We start from the raw sequence: 25,036 nt of genomic DNA on the forward strand, positions 1-25,036 counted from the left end.
CTTTTTTATTTCAAATTGTTTTTTTGTTGGTTTAATTCTGTTATTTATTGTTGCTAAGAATGCTTTTCTATCTCCCATTTATTAGGAAAAAAAATTACTTGTGCTGATGAGTGGTGTCTCGCCCTCTCGCCCTCTGATCTGAAAGCCTACTTTCCCAATTACTCCTACGTCAAGACGGACGTAATACTTCGCGATTGCTTAACCCCCTCTCATCTACCACATAACTAACCTGCAAAATTGCGATAGAATAACCTTTTTCGACCATTAAATCAGAAATCTGGAGACGCTATGTTGGAGGGAATAATCGAAACATTAGTAAGAGTCATATTCAGCTGTGTAATGTTTTACGGGAACGGAGTTTCAATTTTAGAAGCCCTCGTCTATCAAGACAAGACTCAAACTGACTAAAATAACTGGATATGGACGTATGAGCGTATGAACAGTGAATGCAATAGCCCGTCTGCACCAGTCCCAGGTGGATTAAAACTTAAATAGAATAGCCCTTTGGCAGGGTAGAAATGACAGTTAAAGGGGTCATGAAGAGGTTTTGAATAAAATTTTAAAAAATTAATTTTTTTGTATAAAACATGCACCGTATGCATCTATAGTATTCTCGTGGAAAAATTTTTTTAATATCTTTATCCAAACTCGAGAAAAGCCCGTAGCAACAGGACGCTCGCGTTTGCGCGGTGATGTCATTTTGAGAACACATCGCCTGCAGGACACTCAGAAGCGTTAAAATACAATGCTCAGTTTCGTTGAATATTGCGCTAATTTTACCGTCTTTTGAAATGCCTTTGCTGTGTGAAGCTATGAACTGTTCCCACAAAGGCAGCAACAAATCTTAGTGGCCAAAACCAAAGATTTGGCCCTAAGATGATGGACCGTAAGGGCGAAAACACCCGCCGTATGTGTAAACTAGCTTCACACTTTAGAGAAGGATTCTTGCAAATATTACAGCACACATAATCTTGGATACACAAAACTTATGTTTTTATTATCCGAGAGCCTTTTATTCTGCCAAGTGACGTGATTTGCAAATTCAATACCTAGTAAGAGATATGCGCTTTCCACTGCATATAGTACTGGCTTTCCCCAGTGACCCACATCGCTGTAGTATGTACAACATACTGACTGTATGTATGCAGCACACATTACTTTTACACGGGATCGCGCAGGCTGGGCTGGGATTCACGAACAAGTTTACGGTTTCAGGACGCTTTTATGGTCCAGTACTGGATAAAACTTTCTCTGCCCACAGAAATATCTGCGATGTCTATATCAGTCATCCCCTCCGTGTGGTTTTTACAGAGAGGGAATGACTTAATTGATGATGAATGCTCGCTACTCCACGGCGTAGAAATATGCTGTACTATAGTCATAAATTGCTTCGTTCTGAGGCGTCAGGTCCAAATTAAATGGAATGATTTTGACTGTCTATTAATAACAACTGTTGGCTTCCTTAACTCCAGACGTTTGATTGGAATCTGATGTATTTGAGTCACTATTTTGCACTTTAATCGCAGTTTGTTTCTATACACTACACCATGTTGTTTTGGTTGAATGATGTCACACTTTCAGGTTGCAAAGGAATCAGCGCGGCCGATTAAAAGTCTTGTTTTAACACTAACTGAAGAATTAAAAATTAATTTCTTGACCACTAAATCAATCAATAGGTCACAACTGATGATAAAAAATACTTTTAGCCATATCTCAAAAACAACTTCATGACCCCTTTAACCTTTTGTCATGACTTCTGCATTGCTAAGTCATACAAACACAACTTTCAGATATTTTCATTTATTTCGGTGGGCTCGACAACTATATCATTGAGGTTTTTCAATCGACAACTTAACATTATCACATCTACTTCATGATTACATAAAACTCTAACAATCAATCCTATGATTCATACAGTGATACTTTTCGATGTATATAGAAATTACATAGATACTGCAATGCAAATGTGTAAGTTCAAATTTATGCAGCCATCATTGAAATTCTTGTCACCCTCCTGCATAGGCTTTTAACTTTCGGGTTTTTCAGGAATTCAACAGTAATTCAGTCAAGAATTCAACAGTATTTCACAAAGGTTGTCTACTACAGAAATACTACTAATGTTCAACAAATGATGATATCCCTTTAAAAGGCATTCAGGGATCATTCAAATATGCCAAAATAGCATGACCTGAGGAATTCAACATTCATTTGACATTTTTCAATATGTGTGAGCAACATTGTTTCCCTAATTTCTATTGCTGTTAATTGTTGTTAGGTGTGAGACATCTCAGTTGCTTTCCAAATCAGCCTAGGTACCAATCAAATATTCTACTATTCAACGCCCCCTTGTGACTATATAGAATAACTAATGTCCTTAACTTCACCACAATCATAGACGATGTCATGAGCTACAATTTTGCAATTGACTGTGGTAACACAATATGCTCAGGTATCAATATAATGTGGAAAAACTTTTTCCACCTACAAATGAGTACTGATGACGCCAATTGCGTCATAATTGGCTGATCAAAAATACCTGTCTCTGGTCTAAACCATCCCTTTCCAAAGAATACCCATTATAAATTGCAATGAGAAATGGCAAACCAGGAAGAAGCTGCAGGACTCGGAATATGGGCCAAAATTGACATTTTGGGCATTAAAAAGGTCATAGGAAGGCCATCTTGAGTCCGATCGACGCAATTTTTCTTATGCTGATGGACCCTTTGGGGATTCTAATATATATATAAGATGAAGGTAATTTATAAAAGCGTCTTCAAAATTTCCCTCAAAAAGTTCAAAAATGTGTAAAAAGTGTTGATTTTGATGAACAACAATGGCTGTCAGTCGGCCATCTTGATTCTGACAGGGCCAGTTTTTGGGCTGAAGATCCGTGTAACATTCAACTGAGTTTCAAAATGAAGTGAACTTAAAACGTGAGTAATCTGGGTCTCATTCGATCCGGTGAACAATCAGAACGAAAGATATACGATGTCAAGTTATGATAGAAAGAATCGCATTACTGTTGAATGCCTATGCAGGGGATGACAGGAATTTCAATGACACCTGCATTAATGCAACTGGATCCATATGTCTAGTTTGTATCTAAAAAAATGACTCTAGATAAAATAAGTTCATTTCCATTGTTTTAAAATAGGAAAACAATTTCAAACTAGAAGTGTGGCACTAGGTCCTGATATCTAATTTAAATTAAAACAACCATATATGCTAACGTCTTTTTAAAAATTGGTCAAAGTTGCACTGAGTCTTCTTCAGTTCTATTGCCATCTAGCCCAGAATCTTTGATATATCTATCAGTGAGCATATTCGATTCAGACGTGACACTTCCTGTCTCCTCTTTATCATCATCTCGTGTCATGGATATATTGAAATCAACGGATGGTGTGAAGCTTTCACTACGGTTACGGTCTCCAGTTTCTGAATGACCATCAACACTTCCACAGTGGTGCTGCATAGAACTCACTTTAGCCCATTCCTTTGAAAAGGGGTCATATTCATTGTGTTTAGAGCTTCGTTCCATGAGTGTAGCTTTCCGCGCTGCGATATAATGAGCCCGCTTTATTTTCATATACTGCACATCACTCAAAGCTTTGACTGTAAAATCTGGTGTATATGTTGGTTGTTTGGCGTAGAACCCGGGTCCTAGACTTGATATACTACTACAACTATTCGCTCGAGCCAATGGAGAAGGAAGTGCTGAAATTGTGGAAGACATTATAAGACATAAGATTATTCTCTTACTGAAAACATATACATGTACATGTACTCATAAGTATTTCATAACAAATAAACAAAGAAAATAAGATGACCATCTGATCGATTCATATTTCATACTGTTAAAAGCTTACATGTCATATCTTAGTCATATCTAACTGTCAATGAAAGGCTATAACCAGGAAGAAACACACTCTAAATATTTGGATGGATATATGAAAGCTGTGGGTACTGGAGTTTGTAATGGGTAGTGTAGTGTGATCTGTGTGCATTTGTGGCCAGCACACAGATCACATTGTTCAATGGGGTTTGGTCCAGGACTCGCGAGATTTTCAACAACACGGAAGTAACGTGTAATAAATGATGACTTGAATTGCATGACTACCTACCACCCCTCATCATTGTTGGAAAACTAAACGTTCCGCAATGACTAACTAGGGGTCCAGGGACACCATGCCCACTTGGGAAATGGTTTCAAATGCTCAACAATCTAACAATTTCAATATTCAACGTCCCCTGGTGACCATTTACAAAAACCAATGACCTTAAAACTCACCACAATCATAGAACATGTCAGCAGCTACGATTTTGTAATTGATTGTGATAACAAAATATGCCTCGTTACCAATTTAATATGGAAATACTAAGTCATTCTACTATTCAACGCCCCCTGGTGACCATATTCAAAACCCAATGACCTCGAAACTCACCACAATCATAGAACATGTCATGAACTTCAACTTTGCAATTGATCATGGTAACAAAATATGCCTAGGTACCAATATAATAAGGAAATACTAAGTCATTCTACTATTCAACGCCCCCTGGTGACCATATTCAAAACCCAATGACCTCGAGACTCACCACAATCATAGAACATGTCATGAACTACAACTTTGCAATTGTTCATGGTAACAAAATATGCCTAGGTACCAATATAATAAGGAAATACTAAGTCATTCTACTATTCAACGCCCCCTGGTGACCATATTCAAAACCCAATGACCTCGAGACTCACCACAATCATAGAACATGTCATGAACTACAACTTTGCAATTGATCATGGGAACAAAATATGCCTAGGTACCAATATAATAAGGAAATACTAAGTTATTCTACTATTCAACGCCCCCTGGTGACCATATAGAAAAACTTATGTCCTTAAAACTCGCAACAATCATAGATGATGTCATGAGCTACAACTTTCCAATTGATTGTGGTCACAAAATAGTCATAGGTACGAATATAATAAAGAAATGCTAAGATATTGTATTATTCAACGCCCCCTGGTGGCCATATACGAAATCCAATTACCTTGAAACTCACCACAATCATAGAACACGTTATGAGCTACAACTTTCTAATTGATTGTGGTAGCAAAATACGCTTAGGTATCAATATAATGTGGAAAAACTTTTTCCCACTTACGAATGAGTACTGGTTACACCAAGATGGCCGCCAATTGCGTCATAATTGGCTGATGAAAAATACCTGTCTCAGGTATAAAACATCCCTTTCCAAAGAACACCCATCACAAATTGTAATGAGAAATGGCAAACCAGTAGGAAGCTACAGACTCAGAATTCGGGCCAAAATTAACATTTTTGGGCACTAAAAAGGTCATAGGACGGCCATCTTGAGTCCGACCGACCCAATTTTTGTTATGTTGATGGGCCCTGGGGGGATTCACATATGTCCGAAAGATCAAGGTAATTGATCAAAGCGTCTTCAAAATTTCCGCCAAAAAATTCAAAAATGTGTAAAAAGTGCTGATTTTGGCGAACAACAATGGCTGCCAGTCGGCCATCTTGATTCTGACAGGGCCAGTTTTAGGGCTGAAGATGTGTCTAGGGTAGATACATGTGTAACCCAAATATCAAGACGTTACCTTGAAGCGTCTTTAAAACTTCCCATAATAACTGGATTCCGTCTACGGACGGACGGACGGACGACGGACGAAAAGTGAACGCAATAGCCCGCTGGGACTAAAGTCCCAAGTGGGCTAAAAATTAGTAATAACATTTTAGAAATAGCCAGAATTTTAACTTAGCTTTTATCTTATTTTTATTTTACAATTGCGATTGGTATAATTTTTTTTTAAACGGCCGTTAAGGAGTCATGTTTCGTCTGCAATTCACTGCAAATAGTTACGCAACTATGCACATTTCAGTGTTTTTGGCAGCTGTACACTCGATCGGCACCATTCGTGACTAGCTTCACTGCGGAATTATCATTAATTAACATCGCCATATCACATCATCAACTTATATTGTGCCTTAAAACCCTAACAGCCGAAATAATTGAAATGCACACACGATTTCTATCATTGAAAATTGAGAGAGTAGCCATGTTTGTTTTTGCTGCTTCGCGTAAATCCCGCACGGTGGCGGAACCGCGCGGAGTGGGGCCGATACGTCCAGTATGTGACCATGCTGGTCATTTATTGATACAATCAATCCAATCACCCACGCAGATTAGGGACAAGGAAGTGCATGAATCTTAGTATTATTAACCATGAACTCAGATTATTTTTCAAATGTTTGTTTGTTTTGTATGTATAAGGGTACATGTCAAATTTCTAAGAGTGCAGGTTGATTCCAGAAAAGAGGCCATGGCCCGGTTTCACAAACGGAGATTCTAATTTGGGTTAGAGCCTCTAAAAGCCTCTAATTTGGGTTAGTTTGCTAATCCAAATTATAATTTTGAGGTTAATTTTCAATGGTCGTTTCACAAAAAAATGAGTTAACGGTAATTCGAATAAGTCTAACCCGAAAATCTAATCCTGCTACAGAGCAGGATTAAATCGGCTAAATCGAATTAGTTACAACGAGAATGGGCTACTGCGCTCTTTTTGGAGCGAGACTCGATCACAAACAATGGCAGAACTCTTTCGTTAGTTCTATAGATTTTTAGAATTCATCAAAAATCTCATTGGAGAAAGAATTCAAAGAAATTGAGATATCAAATTCAATTTCACCGTACCACCAAAAAATCCTACGATACTTCAGGCGCGTAGCAAGGGGTCTGACGATCTGACATTTGTCGGACAAAAAATGTTTTTGACGAATTTTAGAAGGTACCTAAAACGTCTAAATCCATAAAAAAAAACTAAGGGGGGTTCGAGAAATATGTACTGAGTCACTCGTGATCGTTCCGTGAATACATTCGCCATGCGATGTTGCCTTTCGTGGGATTCGACACCGCTGACCACTATCGTATCGTACCGGTTTCGAGTTCTGCGATTCAGGTAGACGGTCTACTTCAGCTATTCTGACTGCGAATACAGGTGGGGCAGAATTGGACAGGCGACCAGTCTACAATTCAATCACTAAATAGGATCGCATTGTTTACTTCCAGGTTAGGGTTTCACAGAAAAATATTCCGAAAATGAATTATTTTGTCGTTTAATCACCATAATCACGCATGTAATGTTAGAAATTAATCATGCCAGCCCGCCAATGGAGGGTGAGAGAGCAGCAGAAGCCTTGGAGTCTGAAGCCAAGCGATGCTATACTATTTGAAGCCTGTTTAGGTGCACACAAAAAAATCAAAATGTGATTGTGTGTAGTTGTAGTCTAGTGTGTCGATTCGTGTAACAGACTTACTAATGAATTTAGGCCTTATGAAAAGGGCACTTGTCGTGTGGGGTATAATGATTAAAAGGGGCACTTAAATCGGGTCGTATTTTTTTAAAAGGGCACATTTTGTGCGAGTTAAATTTATGTGGGCCTAAAGAATTCTTAAAAAGGGCACTTTTGTTTTAAATGTTAAAAATGGCAGGCTCGGGGTGTAATGTTTGAAAGGGCACTTAAATTATCTAAAAAATGGCCATTTCCACCTGATTAATGTTGAAAAGGTCATTTTTAACGGTCAATTTTGAATTTGAATCAACGATGAGTCAGTACTAGATGAGATTCAGCAAGCAGCCATCGACGATGAGCCAGTACTAGATGAGATTCAACTAAGAGCGCCTAATTATGTTGATCCACCGTCTGTAGAACCTGGTATGTCCTTTTGCACTTGTATTTAGCATAGATATTTAAAGATTAATCTTGGTTATGGAAGGGTGAAGAGTGAAACAAATTCCAATGTATTTGTGAAATATGAATAATGATGGCAATGTTCCCACTCTCTGATGGGTCCCATGAAGCTTAGAATTATACAGCAGCGATGTAAGGTTTGTTTTTATTATAATATACTCATAACTGTAGTTTTGATTGATTGAATTTTTCCTGATTTTCAGATGTAAGTAGACATAGACCAAAAAGGGATTATGCATTTCCGAACGGGGCATATGGTTGTACAACTGTTTGCCTAGCTCGCTGTAAGCAGGAGTACTTCGGTCAATATGAATGGCTCACCTACAATGAAGAGAAGGACCATGTCCTTTGTATTTATTGTAGGTCAGTTTTCTCCTCCGATAAATTAGTGCAGAACAAGAGATTCGACACTGCTTTCATTACGAGAGGTTACAACAACTGGAATGAGGTATCTGGATCTATGACAAAACACAACAGGATTGATTCGCAGAGAGGCATACAAATTTTCATTGGAAGGCAGAGGCAAAAGAACCAGAATGTAGGAGAAATGATTGCACATTAGAATGGCCAGGTTTGTCCTTCATTTGATTTTTTTCCAATGTAATTAAATGACTCAGTCGGTCATGGTCCAGGCATCTACCATGATTGGTACTTTGACTCCAAATCTCCAAGTTGTGCCAGTACACTTTAATTTTGAAGAGAAAACAATATTTCATATATGCCTGCTGCTTTGTATTTTCAGAACAAGAAAGATAGGAGACATTGTCTTTTGAAAATTGTCCCACGCTTAAGGACTTGGCACGTCGAGCAGAAGCTCTGAGAGATCATGAAGAGATAGACTCTTTTTCAGTTTTTTAGAACTTTTTTCAGTTGCTTAAACTCCGGTCTGAGGATGACTCGTTACTCAGCGATTGGATCAATAAAGCAGGGAAGCGGTACATGTCACCAGTTATTCAAAATGAACTTCTCCAAATAATGGGTCTTCAGGTATGCATTATAATTTTCATTAATAAGCAACAAAGCGTTATCAACAGGGTTCCCACGAAATTCCCCCAAATTTTTTTTACCCTGTTTATCACTAAACTATTGGAGCTGAAAATGTCAGTCTTATCAAACCACCTGACTTGAAATAGTCCTGAAAGGACCAGATCTATGTGAAATATCAATTCTCAAAAGTACTGACACATTTAGAGCCCAAAATATACTTTTTTGGAATCCAAGATGGCTGCTTACCAGCGATCTTGAATGCAATTTAAACTAAATAGGTTCATGTTCATGCCACCAAACACCCATGTTTTACAAAAACCTAAAGATTCAAAGGTCATTGAGGCACAACAATGTACCACAGCGAAAACAATATCCCCAATGAATTTGTCGGGAATATAGTAATCCTTCAAGCATCATATGAATCTGTATAATCTGTATGCTTAGTAACTAAAAACATTGCACTTACATTGAAGAGCCTGTAATCCGAAGAATGTGAATGGTCCACCTTCAAACATAAGGTTTTCCTTACCAACAATAACCGAGACACGACCTTGTAGTACAAGTACAAAATAATCACATGGTTTACCCCGTTCAAATATTATATTATGGTCAGGGTCTTTATCTTCATAGCGTAAGCTCAAAATTATATTTTGACGTAGCAAACGCTGCAACACTACTTCAGATATCATCTCTGCTTTGAATGGTTCAACAGCTGAAAAAAAAATCAATTAGGTAAATATTGATATTACATTAATAAGTTAAAAGGAGGCTCAGTGGAAGAAACAACTGGAGGACTAAGGGTCCTGCTTATAAGGATTGGTGTACATATTTAAGTGTTGTTTGAAAATGGTGATATTTTGTAGGCGCATTAAAAAATTCCCAAACCTCAAAACAGGTCAAAACATTAAACTAGGGTCCAGGGATACCATTCCAAATTAATGAAATGCTTGACAATCTGATAATTCAATATTCAACACCCCCCGGTGAATTAACACACTAATCATATGAGCTCCAAAAAAAAATTTGCAGCTGATTGTGCTACAAAACATGCGTAGGTACGGCAATATAATGGAACATTGTCAGATCTGCCAACCCTACAGATATCATCTCAGGGACATGAACATTTTTCACAGGGACAAATCATTGTACCAATTTCCCAGGGACATTTGCTTTCTTCTGAGTGATGAACCCGAAATTCCTTAAAAAACAAGCATGACAAATTTGAGTTCTTTTATGCGTTAGTCATCTTTCTTTTTTTTTCATCCATGGTGTTCATAATCATTTGTCTCTAACAGAAATAGAAAATGCAAACTGTAATACATGTGTTACGAACGGTTAAATTTGTGTTGTCACTATAGAGTCCGGTCTCTGTATTTAATCAAGTGCGTATTATTCGCTCTGGTAAGCACACTCACGTCTCAGGACATAATTAAAGGTTGAATTTATAAAACATGAAAATGGTTAAATATTTCGTATTTCCTACCAAACGTAGCATAATAAATAAGTTATATAGAGACACAATAGGAAACCCTCCAAACATAATGGTCCTTGTTAGGCATGTTTGCACATCTTGTACTTATGACTCGTATGTATTTGCATTAAACCGTTACCAATTAAGAATAAAACCAACCGTATGAATTGTCTATTCGTCGTTAGTTGCATATAAAATGTAATCATCAAAATTGGAGCAATGAGTATTCGCACATTAATATTACAGACTGTATCTAAATCTTATTGGGGGTATTGAATAAAACTAGGGGTCCAGGGATGCCATGCCTACTTGGGAAACGGTTTCAAATGCTCAACAATCTAACAATTTCAATATTCAACGCCCACTGGTGACCATATACAAAAACCAATGACCTTGAATCTCACCACAATCATAGAACATGTCATGAGTTACAACTTTGCAATTGAACATGGTAACAAAATATGCCTAGGTATCAGTATAATAAGGAAATACCAAATTATTCTTCCATTCAACACCCCCTGGAGACCATATAGAACAACTTATGTCCTTAAAACTCACCACGATCATAGAAAATGTCATGAGCTAAAACTTTGCAATTAATTGTGGTAACAAAATATGCAAGGGTACAAGTATGATATAGAAATTCTAAGTTTTTGTATTATTCAACGCCCCTGGTGGCCATTTACAATAAGCAATGACCTTGAATCCCACCAATATCATTATTTCATTATTTTATTATTATTTTATTTTTCCATTTTGAATTATAATAATCGTACAAAGTAATACAAATACAAAAATTCAAGATGGAGGAAAACATGAAGAAACCTGTTAAGGTTTATATGATATTCATGCCACCCTCGTACACCCAATCACACTCTCTTTCACACCACATTCACACTGAAAATATTTAAGTGCCAGATGGCAGAGACTGGCAAGGTTATCGAAACATTAATTGAGAAGATACTGTTTGAGAGCACGTTTAAAAACCGGAGGGGATACTGATCCAATGATCTTCAGTGAGTAAGGTAAGTTATTCCAAGTTAGAGGGGCTGATACTTCTAATGAAAATTTCTTTCGATTGGTTCTAAATTGTTTTACTTTGAATGCATGATGGTTTCGGGTATGATGATGGTGAAAGTCGGAATTTAATGAAAAAATATAGCTGCAAAGCAGCGATAACGGGTTTTTTCTGGATGCATGTGATCGAAAGGTAAAATTAATTACCGGGTATTCGATGGAAAAAATAAAATGAGATGATTTGGATATTATCGGAGCAATCCTCTTTTTAGTTGAATGGTCTAACCCCAGTATAGTCCCCGTGAATTGGAAATTCTCGGAGCCCTCCTTTATTTACTTACTAAATGACGTCACAAACTGTTATTTCGCCGGTGCTTGTTGTCTAACAATTCAATTCAATTCTTTATTTACAGTAACCTAATAAGTAATTTTAAGTTTCACATAGGATGGAAAGTACATTCAGACAATCTGTTGGATCAAAGAGACCGTTATTACAGTATCAATTTATACATTTCATTTCGAAGCTGTCAGTTGCCGAATCTGAATGAAGATGAATTTTATTTGACGAAATCGGCGGAAAATATATAATAATAATAATCAACAGAACTTCAAGAGGGTTTTCGACGAAAGTCAGAAAACCCTAATAATCTGAAAACGAGTTAGGCAGTAGTGAATCCTTATATTTAAATATGAAAAAGCACAATTGAAATTTCGTCATTGCTCGAAAAGTAAGGATACCTAAGTTTTTGAAGATGGGGGCTGTATGGTCAAAGAAGGTAACCTTCGATATAACCCTGATCGCACGCTTTTGAAGTAGGATTATTGGCCTGATTCTCGATTCGTAGTTATTGCCTCAGATAAAATTGCAGTATTGGAGATACGGGTAAACAAAACTATAGTATAAGGTTTTCATCACTAAAACTGGCAATCGTCTTTTAACTCTATTCAAAACACCAATACTACGAAAGATCTTTTTACAGACAAATGATATGTGGTCAGACCACGTCAGTTTACTATCAATATATAAACCAAGAAATTTTGTGGAATGAAATTGCTTTATTGGCACATTTCCAATTTTTATGGCACAAGGGGTACCCTTGAAATTTCCGAAAATCATAAAATAACATTTTTCAAGGTTAAGAGACAATTTATTAACTTGAAACCACATTCGAAGTTTGATGAGTTCATTGTTTATCAGTTGGAATATCTTATGATCTTTTGAATAAGCGAAGCATGTTGTGTCATCTGCAAAAAGGGTGAAGTCAAGAATTTTTGAAGCATTGACACAATCATTTATGAATAATAGATATAAAAGAGGACCGAGAATAGAACCTTGGGGAACTCCGATAGTTATACCCCTTCTTGACGAGTTAATACCATTAAAACAAACAATTCATAGAATCATAGAACACGTTATGACCTACAACTTTCCAATTGATTGTGCTAACAAAATATGCTTAGGTATCAATATAATGTAGAACAAAAACCCCAAGGGGCACTATGGCCAGCCTGTCAGCTTTTCATAAAATGGTACATGATGATGCATTCTGTGGGTTAAATTTGTCGTAATACACTCCCAGCTGAGAGTCAATACCTAATAATTTACACAATACAATCGTAGAATACATAAGTAGCACAGACAGCGACTGGATCTGGCAGGAACAAACACCTCAGATAAATCTTTTCCCTTGGTCTTATTGATTTTAATGTAGAATAGAATTAAATTTTCTGAAATTTGCTCAATAAAACAAAATTGAATTGGATTTGATATTTTTTGCTAAATAAAATTTGATTGAATTTGTATTTGAGCACATGGCTAATTAGCATATCAAGGTCATCTTTCCGATTTAAGAAAAAGCTATTTTTTCTGGACTTTGCACAATTGTCAACGATATTTTCTGTAGTGCTAATAAAAATATTCCTCTCAAAACCCAAATCAACTAAAGCTTTCACAGAAATCGATCTTGAAATACAACTTTAGATCTAAAAATAAAACCAGGAAGTTAAACGGTAGACGATACTGCGGGTTCATGTGAACACCTGCTGATTTCTGCGGCTAAGCCAATCATAGAGGAGTCTTTGCTTTCTGATTGGCTTTTCAAAACCGATATTCTTGCGATCAGATATTCGCGAAAAAGCTCATATAAATTTTAACGAGGCCCTCTTTCAAAATTCAGCTACGTAGAGTTTGGAGAATGGATAATGTTTTAATGAATGATTTGTATGATTATATGCTCAGTTGCACAGACAAAGAGCCTTTGCTCTGGAAACCATGTCATTTAAATTCGCTCCATTTGTATAGTAATAGGCTCAGCCTACGGCTGGCCTGAAAACTTTTTTCCGCCTACAAATGAGTACTGATGACACCAAGATGGCCGCCAATTGCATCATAATAGGCTGATCCCAAAAAGTTCATACTACAGCCATCTTGAGTCTGATTGACCCAATTCTTCTTATGCTGATGGACACTTGGGGGTTCACATACATACGAAAGATCCAGGGGCCGGTTTCACAAAGCGTAATTAACCCTTAATTATGATTAAATCACTAATCATGAGTAAATTATCATGATTTAATCAAGTTAGGTGTTTCACAAAACGTAATCAACTTTAATTATAATTAAGTTAATTACAAAATTTAATTCTCCACTAGAGTGTAATTAAACCATTTAATCATCATTAGTTTATTATTAAAAACAAAAAGCTGCAGATATTATTCATGGAATTTGGTGTTTATTAATTGACGACGGCAATTCCTACACTTATTCAGTTTTTCAGATTGTTTGGCTCAAATATTGTTTGGATTTTTTGCCTTTTGTAAAAAAGGCATGTCAATACTCTAAATTCTATTGATTTATTTTCAAACGTCCTATGTTTTTGTCAGCACGACCACCACATACTTAGAAGTATTGAATTAATTGATTTTGTCAATACATATGATAGATTTCTGTCAGTAGAGTACATATCTATGGAGTTAGTGTTAAAAAGTGCTGCTCGGAAATAAACCCCATTTACGAGGATTTTATTTTGCTGACTGGAGGTGAGTTTCTATTTAAAAACTTTTGAGACATCTTGCTAAGTTTTTCCACTGGTTCCTGAGACCTTTCAGAGCAATCTTTAACTCCCAAAGGAGTGAATTTCTCTATTCCTCTAAACAAGGAAGGTTGTTGATGCTTGGACAGCAAATGGCTGTCTAAAGTTCCGCCATTTTGATACAGTTAAATTGTAATTAAGTTGCCTAATTATGTAATTAGTTAATTTTGTAATTAAACCCTTTCGTGAAACCGAATTTTAATCGTAATTAACTAATCATGATTAAGGAAATTTAATCATGATTTAGGTCCTAATTATAATTAAAGTTAATTATGCTTCGTGAAACCGGCCCCCAATTGATCATCGCGTCTTCAAAATTTCCCTCAAAAAACACACAAATGTTTAATAAGTGCTGATTTTGGCAAACAACAATGGCTGCCAGTCGGCCATCTTGATTCTGACAGGACCAGTTTTTGGGCTGAAGATGTGTCTAGGGTAGATACATGTGTAATACAAATATCAAGACATAACATTGAAGTGTCTTAAAAACTTCCCAAAATAACTGGATTCCGTCTACGGATGGACGAACGGACGACGGACAAAAAGATAATGCAATAGCCCCGCTGTGATTAAAGTCCCAAGTGGGCTAAAAACAGTTGCTTGATTGGAATTTTCATTTCTTTGCATCCCTTTTACCAATAAACATGAATAAACTTTTTAAAAAAGTTACACCGCAAGGAATTGCTGCCCTCTAACAGGTATACAAGAAACTACATCATCAGTGAAGGTATTTTGGCGGAAAAATTGCCACTTGTTCTCTACATTAAAACAATCACTAGACCACGTAGCATATATAGAGCTAAATATAAGACACCATTTTTCATCTGTCGGTTAGCTGGATACTGAACAGTCAGGGTGCTGCTGGCAGTATCGATTTTCCAACAAACACCGCAGTAAGGAGTGCTGCAGGTGGTATTGATTTTCTAAACTAGCTAGCCAATGATGTCAGTAGCACATAGAGTAGACTCGAGAGAATGATTTATTCTATTCATCTTTGCAGAGATGAGAAAACCGACCTATAAAATCTGGTTTTTTTTTAGTTACATACGTGTAGCAGGCACTCGCGAGCACCTGAGACGCGAAGCTATTCCGGGGGAGGGGGGGTTGGGGGCCTTCCCCAGAGAAAATTCTAGAAATTAAAAGCGTTTTCCAAGCACTTAGAGCGATCTTGAACGACTACTATATTTTGGGAGGTAATGGCTATTTCCTATGTGCCACATCCTCATTCTATAACAATCGCATTACCGGTTGAGCCCTGAATTATTGCAGTTAAAATGCGCCGATGAATGCTCACTAAAACTCATGGCAGTGTATAATATCTGAAGTGAAGGTATTCGCCAAGAACGCGCATGGCAACAGTAGAAGCCTATTTACATTACTACTGTCGCCGCGCGCACGTGTCTGCCTCCGATTGATAAAATACATACATCATAGTAGATACAATGAATAGGGCCTATATTTTATGTACAGCAACCAACCGAAATGTGCCTTCAGAAATAATCTTGATCGGGCAAAAAAGTGCGGCCCTGATTGGCATGATGTCATAGACGTTAACCAATGCTAAAATAAAGGCAGGGCTGCCAACCTCTGAAAAGTGCTATCAAAAACATTTCTTTGAAATATGAAAGAAATGTTCAAATGACATGTTTGCCATATAGATATCTGCATGACCTTGAAACTGAAGAGGGAGTATTAGCATGATAAACTGTACAACTTTGCTTCAAATTGTGTCAATCATTTCTGGCCAATGAAGAATCTACTAACCAAAAATGATAAAAATTAGACCTCTCAACACCAAAAACAAATTTGGGGTAGTTTTGATAATAGTCTCCTCCAAATTCATAGTTTTTTCATAGATTATGAAAAATATTGATTCCTCATCAGTAGAGTAGTTTTTGAATGAAAAATTCTTCCTAAACAAAAAAGTAGCTTTACACTGTGTGTACATACGTAATCAAGCCGAGATTATGATGGAAAGAGAACCACAAAAACAAGAAAATACTAATGAAATGGAATACAAAATTAGATTTCTAACACAACTTTTTTGTTGCTTGCGCTTCATCAGTTGCAGCACTCTTCATTCTTCCACGACTCGTTCAACAGACTATCATACAAGACACGAGCGCACTAGAAGGCAGCTCAAGAGGTATTGATTAAACTACGTGATGAATTCAGTAGAGTGATGGTTAATGCCAGGTACCATTTAGCCATCTAACGTTTTATGCACACAGCTGAGAAATCAATACAATTGTCGCAGAGTGAGTTGTGAACTTCGTCGGGATGGATTCTAGTTTTTTGTCGCCTTATAAAACGTAAACCATCATTAAACCTTAACAATGTTAACCATTCAGCGTCATTTTACAAACGACAACGGTAAATCGATGTGCAAAACGTCACAGGTCTATGTGTACACATACAAGCTATTTGGCAAAATATTATTGACGAAGATGTAGAAAGATGTAGAATGACTTCCTGTGATTATATAATGAGCTCTATTTGAACGTCGAAATGTTACATTGCATTGAATAACATTAGAAGACATATTGTAATAGTAAAGGATGTATGATTATATCAGAAGCGGCAGGCATAAATAGAAATGATAAGTAAATCGGATCATTCAGTCAAAATGGCGGATGTATACACGATTTGGAAGTCTGATATAAAAGTAAGACCCTGACATGGGGATGCCGGTGGAATGACGAAGCTATCTACAACCTGTGTAGGGCTGGCATGAATTTCATCGGCGGCTACAAGCAGTCAATATAACTAGGGGTCCAGGGACACCATGCCCACTTGGGAAGTGGTTTCAAATGCTCAACAATCTAACAATTTCAACATTCAACGCCCCCTGGTGACCATTTACAAAAACCAATGACCTTGAAACTCACCACAATCATAGAACATGTCAGCAGCTACGATTTTGTAATTGATTGTGATAACAAAATATGCCTCGTTACCAATTTAATATGGAAATACTAAGTCATTCTACTATTCAACGCCCCCTGGTGACCATATTCGAAACCCAATGACCTCGAAACTCACCACAATCATTGAACATGTCATGAACTACAACTTTGCAATTGATCATGGTAACAAAATATGCCTAGGTACCAATATAATAAGGAAATACTAAGTTATTCTACTATTCAACGCCCCCTGGTGACCATATAGAAAAACTTATGTCCTTAAAACTCGCAACAATCATAGATGATGTCATGAGCTACAACTTTCCAATTGATTGTGGTTACAAAATATGCTTAGGTATCAATATAATCTGCATAGGTACGAATATAATAAAGAAATGCTAAGATATTGTATTATTCAATGCCCCCTGGTGGCCATATACGAAATCCAATTACCTTGAAACTCACCACAATCATAGAACACATTATGAGCTACAACTTTCTAATTGATTGTGGTAGCAAAATACGCTTAGGTATCAATATAATGTGGAAAATCTTTTTCCCACTTACGAATGAGTACTGGTGACACCAAGATGGCCGCCAATTGCGTCATAATTGGCTGATGAAAAATACCTGTCTCAGGTATAAAACATCCCTTTCCAAAGAATACCCATAATATTGTTCTTTCGACCCCATTCCAACAGTTGTAATAAAGGGGTGTATCGAGTCATTACTACCTGTGTTAGTGTCCATAGTAAATAAATCGTTGGAGAGTGGGCAGTTTCCTACTGCTTTGAAATTTGCGATTGTGAAGCCACTTCTCAAAAAACCCTCAATGGACAAGGATGCCCGCGGGAGTTTCAGGCCTGTTTCTAACTTGAGCTATTTGTCCAAGCTAATCGAACGTGTTGCAGCTGTGCGTCTCATCACTCACCTGACACTTAACGGTCTCTACGACCCGAACCAATCGGTGTATCGAAGAGGCCATAGTACTGAGTCGGTATTAATGAAAGTAACTGACCAGATTCTTACATCGTTGGACTCTGGCCATGAAGTGCTTCTAACGTTATTGGATTGAACCGCTGCTTTTGATACCGTTGACCATACTATCATGCTTGAAAGGCTCCGAACGTGTATTGGAGTGAGTGATGTGGCATTGTGCTGGTTTGTATCCTATCTGCAGGGGAGAACTCTTTCACTCTACATCTCCGGTCAACTGTCGGAATCCGTTCCTCTCCAATTTGGTGTGCCGCAGGGATCAGTGCTAGGCCCTATATTGTTCACTGTCTACACCCTACCGCTGAGCAATGTGATGCGTGATCATTCCTTGGATTATCAACTGTTTGCTGATGATTATCAGCTTATTGATTCGGTTGCGCTCGGTGATCGCAGCGTGACATAATGGTGAAAAACATGGAGACCTGTATAACGGATATTAAATCATGGCTTACTGCTAATAAGCTCGCGCTGAACCCTCCAAAGACGGAGGCTGTTAATCTTGTGTCTACGAGAAAAGTTGGATGAGTGCCTGAGATTGAAGTAGACGGTGTTCCGATTACAACCTCTGAGTCTGTTAAGGACCTAGGGGCTTGGTTGGACCAGGGTATGACTATGCAGGAGCATATTAAACGTACTTGTAAAGCTGCTTACGCGTCTTTGTATAAAATTGGTCGCATACGCCGATTCTTGGACCAAAACAGCACTATAAAATTAGTTCATGCTTTCGTCCTGTCCCGTCTTGATTTTAACAATGGAATACTTTACGGACTACTAGCAAAAACATTAGCGCCTCTTCAGCGAGTACAAAATATGGCAGCCAGATTAGTGTGTCGTAAAAGGAAGTTTGATAGAATAAAACCTATTCTCATAGAACTCCATTGGCTGCCTGTCCAGGCTAGAATCGAGTTTAAGATCTTGTCAACCGTAAACCGTTGTATCCATGGATCTGCTCCAGTTTACTTGTCAAATCTGCTACGTAGGGTAGAGGGGCGCACTCGTTCTTCTACCAGCTTTGCTTTACACGTTCCTCGTTCTAAATCCAAATATGGCGACCGTGCCTTTTCTAGCTGTGCAACCTACCTTTGGAATAGACTACCCATTTCCATTCGTTCCACAGTTGACGAAGGATCTTTTCGCAACGCTCTAAAGACATACCTGTTTTTGCAGTATTTCCAGGAGATAGCGCTTTGAGCATGGGATACTGCGGAAAAGCGCTTTAAAAGAACTTTTTATTATTATTATTATTATTATTATTATTATTATTATTATTACCCATCACAAATTGTAATGAGAAATGGCAAACCAGTAGGAAGCTACAGGATTTTTGGGCACTAAAAAGGTCATAGGACAGCCATCTTGAATCCGATCGACCCAATTTTTGTTATGTTGATCTTGATTCTGACAGGGCCAGTTTTTGGGCTGAAGATGTGTCTAGGGTAGATACATGTGTAACCCAAATATCAAGACGTTACCTTGAAGCGTCTTCAAAACTTCCCAAAATAACTGGATTCCGTCTACGGACGGACGACCGACGAAAAGTGAACGCAATAGCCCGCTGGGACTAAAGTCCCAAGTGGGCTAAAAATGTGTAAACATATAATTTCAATATTCAAATGTTTTAGAAAATATGTTCGATATAAGGGGTATGCGGGTTTCATGAGATTAGCAATTTATAATAACATAGCTGTCATATACGGCTCCGTGTCCTCTGATAGCATGTGTATTAGCTGACAATTCAAATCAATTCTTAATTGAACCTTATTACATATAAAATTCCCAAATTCAATAAAGTTACAAATTTTAAAATAAGAAAATACAACATAAAAGACACATGCGTAATTCATACAGAATAACATAAACAAGTTATCTTAAATGACAATAATGTCTACTTCAACCCAGACTCAAGAGGATAATTCAATTCAATTCAATTCAAGTACTTCATTGACACTAATAAATTTTACAATAAAACATTTTAGTGACACGTCAACAAAGTTAAACAAGACAAAGAAATGGTTAAAATGATGACAAATTATAAAACATATTAAACATGTGAAAAGATATACCGGATAAAACATGAAAAAGTTGACCGGATGTGTTCAAAGATGGCAGCACAGTAGATTGACCCCAGTAGATTTATTTAAATCCCTGACGCCATCCTGATATCGGCAATGGAACTAATTGAATTACTGACTAAAATACAAATTTCATGGTCATTGTTGCTCATGCTCATTAAAAATATAAATAGTTCATGGTCAGATATTAGGTCAATATCCACGAATTCGCCGCGAAGCATTTCGAATAGGGTATTTCTTACACGAGTATAAAGTGGACAGAACAACAGAAAGTGTTTTTCATCCTCGACCATATTCAAATTTCAATATTTGCAAAAGCATTATATCAAGTGATAGCCAAACTGGGGACTGGCCGGGCCGGGCTGGCTAGGCCACACAATATGCTCCAAAGTCATGATGAAGCAGACATCAGGGCTCTTTCCTCAACCATGGAGGCAATGAAGTTGCAGACCAGCTTAGATGCAAAAGTGAATGAAGTCGGTCGCAAGTTATCAATTATCGACAATTTTCAATGAACAAGAGGTCCATGGACCTTGAGACTTCGTCGAGATAATCGAAGTTCCAGTTTGGGAAAAAGACAGGTCCTGCCTCGCCCGGCAGGCTGGATCAATGTTTCTTAAATATATCAATTACACTTACATGTATAACAAATATATATGTCACCACTTGTGCTGAAATGTAATTTAGAATTCAATAATGTCTTAATTTTAAAATATGCTTGTTTTCTGGGGATATTTTCTGACAGTTCCACATGAGCTAAAACTTTTCGCTGGTAATTCCTTTTGAGGTTTATGTTTGATGCTCTATCCAACCACTCCAGTTTCAAACTGCATATCAGTGAAGCAGATGAATAACAGACACAGCAAAAACTTCACAGAGAAGACGAAAAATGGTTGTCCAACTTATTCAAACTTTATTGAAAGCATTTTCAAAAATATTGCAATATTAAATCTCTCAATGAAAAATTTCATAAAGTCCTGATTATAACACATAATTTGTCATTACAAACACAGTTAATAATGTAACGATATAACAAATTTCAGCAATAATACTTAAAGACCTGTTTAAAAGTTTTAAAAAATCACCAAGACTGTCATTGCTATTAGGACTTAAAGGTTATCACTAGCAAAGTATGAATAAGCTTGGACATTTAACTAACTTGTACAACAAATTCTATGGTCCCAAAATAAACATTGAACCATGCTCTTTATTTTCTAGATTTGAAGTGAAGATATGTGGCTGAATAAAACATGTGATTAGATCAAAATCGACCTGATTCTCGATATTTTTGAAAATGCAAAACAGTTTGATTGCAAACAAGTTGTTGACGAGCAGTGAGTCCATTGAGCCTTGAATTGTATTAACTTCAACTTTTGTTTAAATGTGCAGTCTGAGCGAAATTCAATGTCCGATCTATCACTACTGCACGTGCTGGTACCACTAGATTGTTTCATATAAGAATTGTCTTAATCCAGTGGCGTATCGATTTTGAAGCTATTCCGGTGTTTGCTGTAGTATAGACAAATAGAAACCGAATAGGGATTGTACGTATCATTCAACATCCATTTTACAAATCTGAAACAATAGAAATGTACCAATTTAGTTTCTGCCTAATCAAAACAGAAATAAAAAGTATTCAATACACTGTCAGGGCTTGTCAAGTTAGGATATCTATTAGGCCAGCCATGGAAAACCCTACGATCTTGTTACCGTTGGCATTGGTTGCGGAAAAACGACTGTCACAATAACTTGCCCTCCGTCCCATATTGAAATGACAGAAATACTGAAAAAAAATTGCCCATGGGCAAAGTGTGGTTTACCTTGAAAGCTGGAATAAGGGCATTGCTTGAAAAATCTTTTTAATTCATGATTTCAAAGTTCCACAAGTTTATATTGTATTTTATTTTTCTTAAAGAATTATTTTGTAGTCAAACAAGACCAAAGATATACATTTGGTTACGGTCCACGTCCAAAATTCTGTAGTGTACAGGTAGGCGTGGCAGGGAAACTATTTAATATTTTAAAAAAAAATATGTTTCACAATACGAAAAAATATTCAAATAAGGCCATCCCAAAATAATTGTCTGTTTGCCGTAACACCAACTCAACTTTTCAGGATGAGTCAGTAGGTAAGTAGAATTGCTAAATTTTTGGGCAAAAAAAAAAAAAATTTATCACCTTTTTTACATGGAAACAATACCGCAGAAATCATCTAAGTTGTGCACGGGAAATTTGTCTAAAAGCGTAGATTTCGAGAATTATTCAAAAATTATAACTTCATCCAGCGCGTCATTTCTTGTGTTAAAAATGAAACAGTAATGTGTGTGCTTTTACGTTACCAGCTTTAATATAGTCACTATGAGAATGAATGGCAGATTGTTGGAACACTGCCAGTTTCCTGGAAAACTTCAATTAGGCCACATGTCAAGGCATGTTTTCACACTTGAATTCAAACATATGTAGCTCATACGTCGGCAGTGGTAATTTTCGTTTTATAGCGCTATTTTTCGTTTTAATGCGGCAATAAAACGAAAAAGTTCGTTTTATCGGCGATAAAACGACTTTTTCTCGTTTTATCGCGCAATAAAACAACTTTTTCTCGTTTTATTGCCAATAAAATGACTTTTTCTTGTTTTAACGCGGTAATTTCTCATTTTAACATGGTAATTTTCGTTTTATTGCATGAAAAACGACTTTTAGCCGTCTTTAAAAAAAATGTGCACCATTTGTGATTTTTTTTACATGGCCCGAATCAGCCACCATAGCTATTAGATCGTTTTAAATCCTGGAATTTACGACTGCAATATTCAGACCTCGACCTATACTTGTAGTTTGCTGCTTAATATTTTCAGATCACAAGAAATTACAATTTATTACAAATTCTATCAAACAGAAAACACAGCGCTCATCCTCAGCCTATTTTCATGTCAAACATGCACGCGCTAAAATAAAATAGTTGTGTACTGTACGAGCTTGTGTGTCGTGTAGCACTCCGCGCGCAAGTGGAGGCCTCGTGTAAGAGAATGTTCGCTTACACTTCAATGTCAATCAAAACAATCACCGGGTATTAAAATGAAACAATAACTATAGCGGATGTGTGAACTGATTACATCCTCACCAGCAATGAGAATTTGAAATTCGCACATGAACGGCACCTAGTCCAATGAAACGTACGCCATTCTATGGCTTTCCCATAATTATTTCAGTAGCGCCGGAATTCCCCGTATATCCCAAAAACAGCCAATCCCACTCGCTCGTAGAGACGACGCCCCCCAACCAAGGTCATTGCGAGACCAAGAGCTAAGAATTTTCCCGCCAAAAATTTTTTCGTAGAATTTTAACTCAGTTGACCATGTCATCGACGGAGGATCGCCATGTCTTCAATCGCATCGATTATACGTCGTTTAATACGAGAACCAATGAAACGAATGCTCACATAAAAACGTAACGCAATTTTACATGAATTGGCTCAATGCCAACATCATATTGCTGACAAAGGTAAACCAAAAAACCCACCTAAGCAGAATCCAGAAGCAGAGATTGAGGACAATGAATCTGAAAAACTAGGGGTCCAGGGACACCATGCCCACTTGGGAAGTGGTTTCAAATGCTCAACAATCTAACAATTTCAATATTCAACGCCCCCTGGTGACCATTCACAAAAACCAATGACCTTAAAACTCACCACAATCATAGAACATGTCAGCTGCTACGGTTTTGTAATTGATTGTGATAACAAAATATGCCGCGTTACCAATTTAATATGGAAATACTAAGTCATTCTACTATTCAACGCCCCCTGGTGACCATATTCAAAACCCAATGACCTCGAAACTCACCACAATCATAGAACATGTCATGAACTACAACTTTGCAATTGATCATGGTAACAAAATATGCCTAGGTACCAATATAATAACGAAATACTAAGTTATTCTACTATTCAACGCCCCCTGGTGACCATATAGAAAAACTTATGTCCTTAAAACTCGCAACAATCATAGATGATGTCATGAGCTACAACTTTCCAATTGATTGTGGTTACAAAATATTCATAGGTACGAATATAATAAAGAAATGCTAAGATATTGTATTATTCAACGCCCCTTGGTGGCCATATACGAATTCCAATTACCTATAAACTCACCACAATCATAGAACACGTTATGAGCTACAACTTTCTAATTGATTGTGGTAGCAAAATACGCTTAGGTATCAATATAATGTGGAAAAACTTTCCCACTTACGAATGAGTACTGGTGACACCAAGATGGCCGCCAATTGCGTCATAATTGGCCGATGAAAAATACCTGTCTCAGGTATAAAATATCCCTTTCCAAAGAACACCCATCACAAATTGTAATGAGAAATGGCAAACCAGTAGGAAGCTACAGGACTCAGAATTCGGGCCAAAATTAACATTTTTGGGCACTTAAAAGGTCATAGGACGGCCATCTTGAGTCCGACCGACCCAATTTTTGTTATGTTGATGAGCCCTGGGGGGATTCACATATATCCGAAAGATCAAGGTAATTGATCAAAGCGTCTTCAAAATTTCCCTCAAAAAGTTCAAAAATGTGTAAAAAGTGCTGATTTTGGCAAAAACAATGGCTGCCAGTCGGCCATCTTGATTCTGACAGGGCCAGTTTTTGGGCTGAAGATGTGTCTAGGGTAGATACATGTGTAACCCAAATATCAAGACGTTACCTTGATGCATCTTCGA

The 25,036-nt window shown here is 37.2% G+C and overlaps 1 protein-coding gene across 1 annotated transcript in view; it reads right to left on the bottom strand.

Moving 5' to 3' along the window:
- Positions 1–1,636: 1,636 nt before the first annotated feature.
- Positions 1,637–25,036, bottom strand: part of LOC141899288 (metal transporter CNNM4-like) — a 50,802-nt gene continuing 27,402 nt past the window's right edge. Inside the window, exons 4-5 of the mRNA XM_074785498.1 lie at positions 9,226–9,471; positions 1,637–3,714 (exon numbers count right to left, since the gene is read on the bottom strand). Of these exons, the coding sequence (XP_074641599.1) occupies positions 3,248–3,714; positions 9,226–9,471 (713 nt within the window). The 3' untranslated portion in view covers positions 1,637–3,247. The remainder of the gene's footprint in view (positions 3,715–9,225; positions 9,472–25,036) is intronic.

The sequence above is a fragment of the Tubulanus polymorphus genome, chromosome 2 (assembly GCF_964204645.1).
Source record: "Tubulanus polymorphus chromosome 2, tnTubPoly1.2, whole genome shotgun sequence".
NCBI lineage: Eukaryota > Metazoa > Nemertea > Palaeonemertea > Tubulaniformes > Tubulanidae > Tubulanus > Tubulanus polymorphus.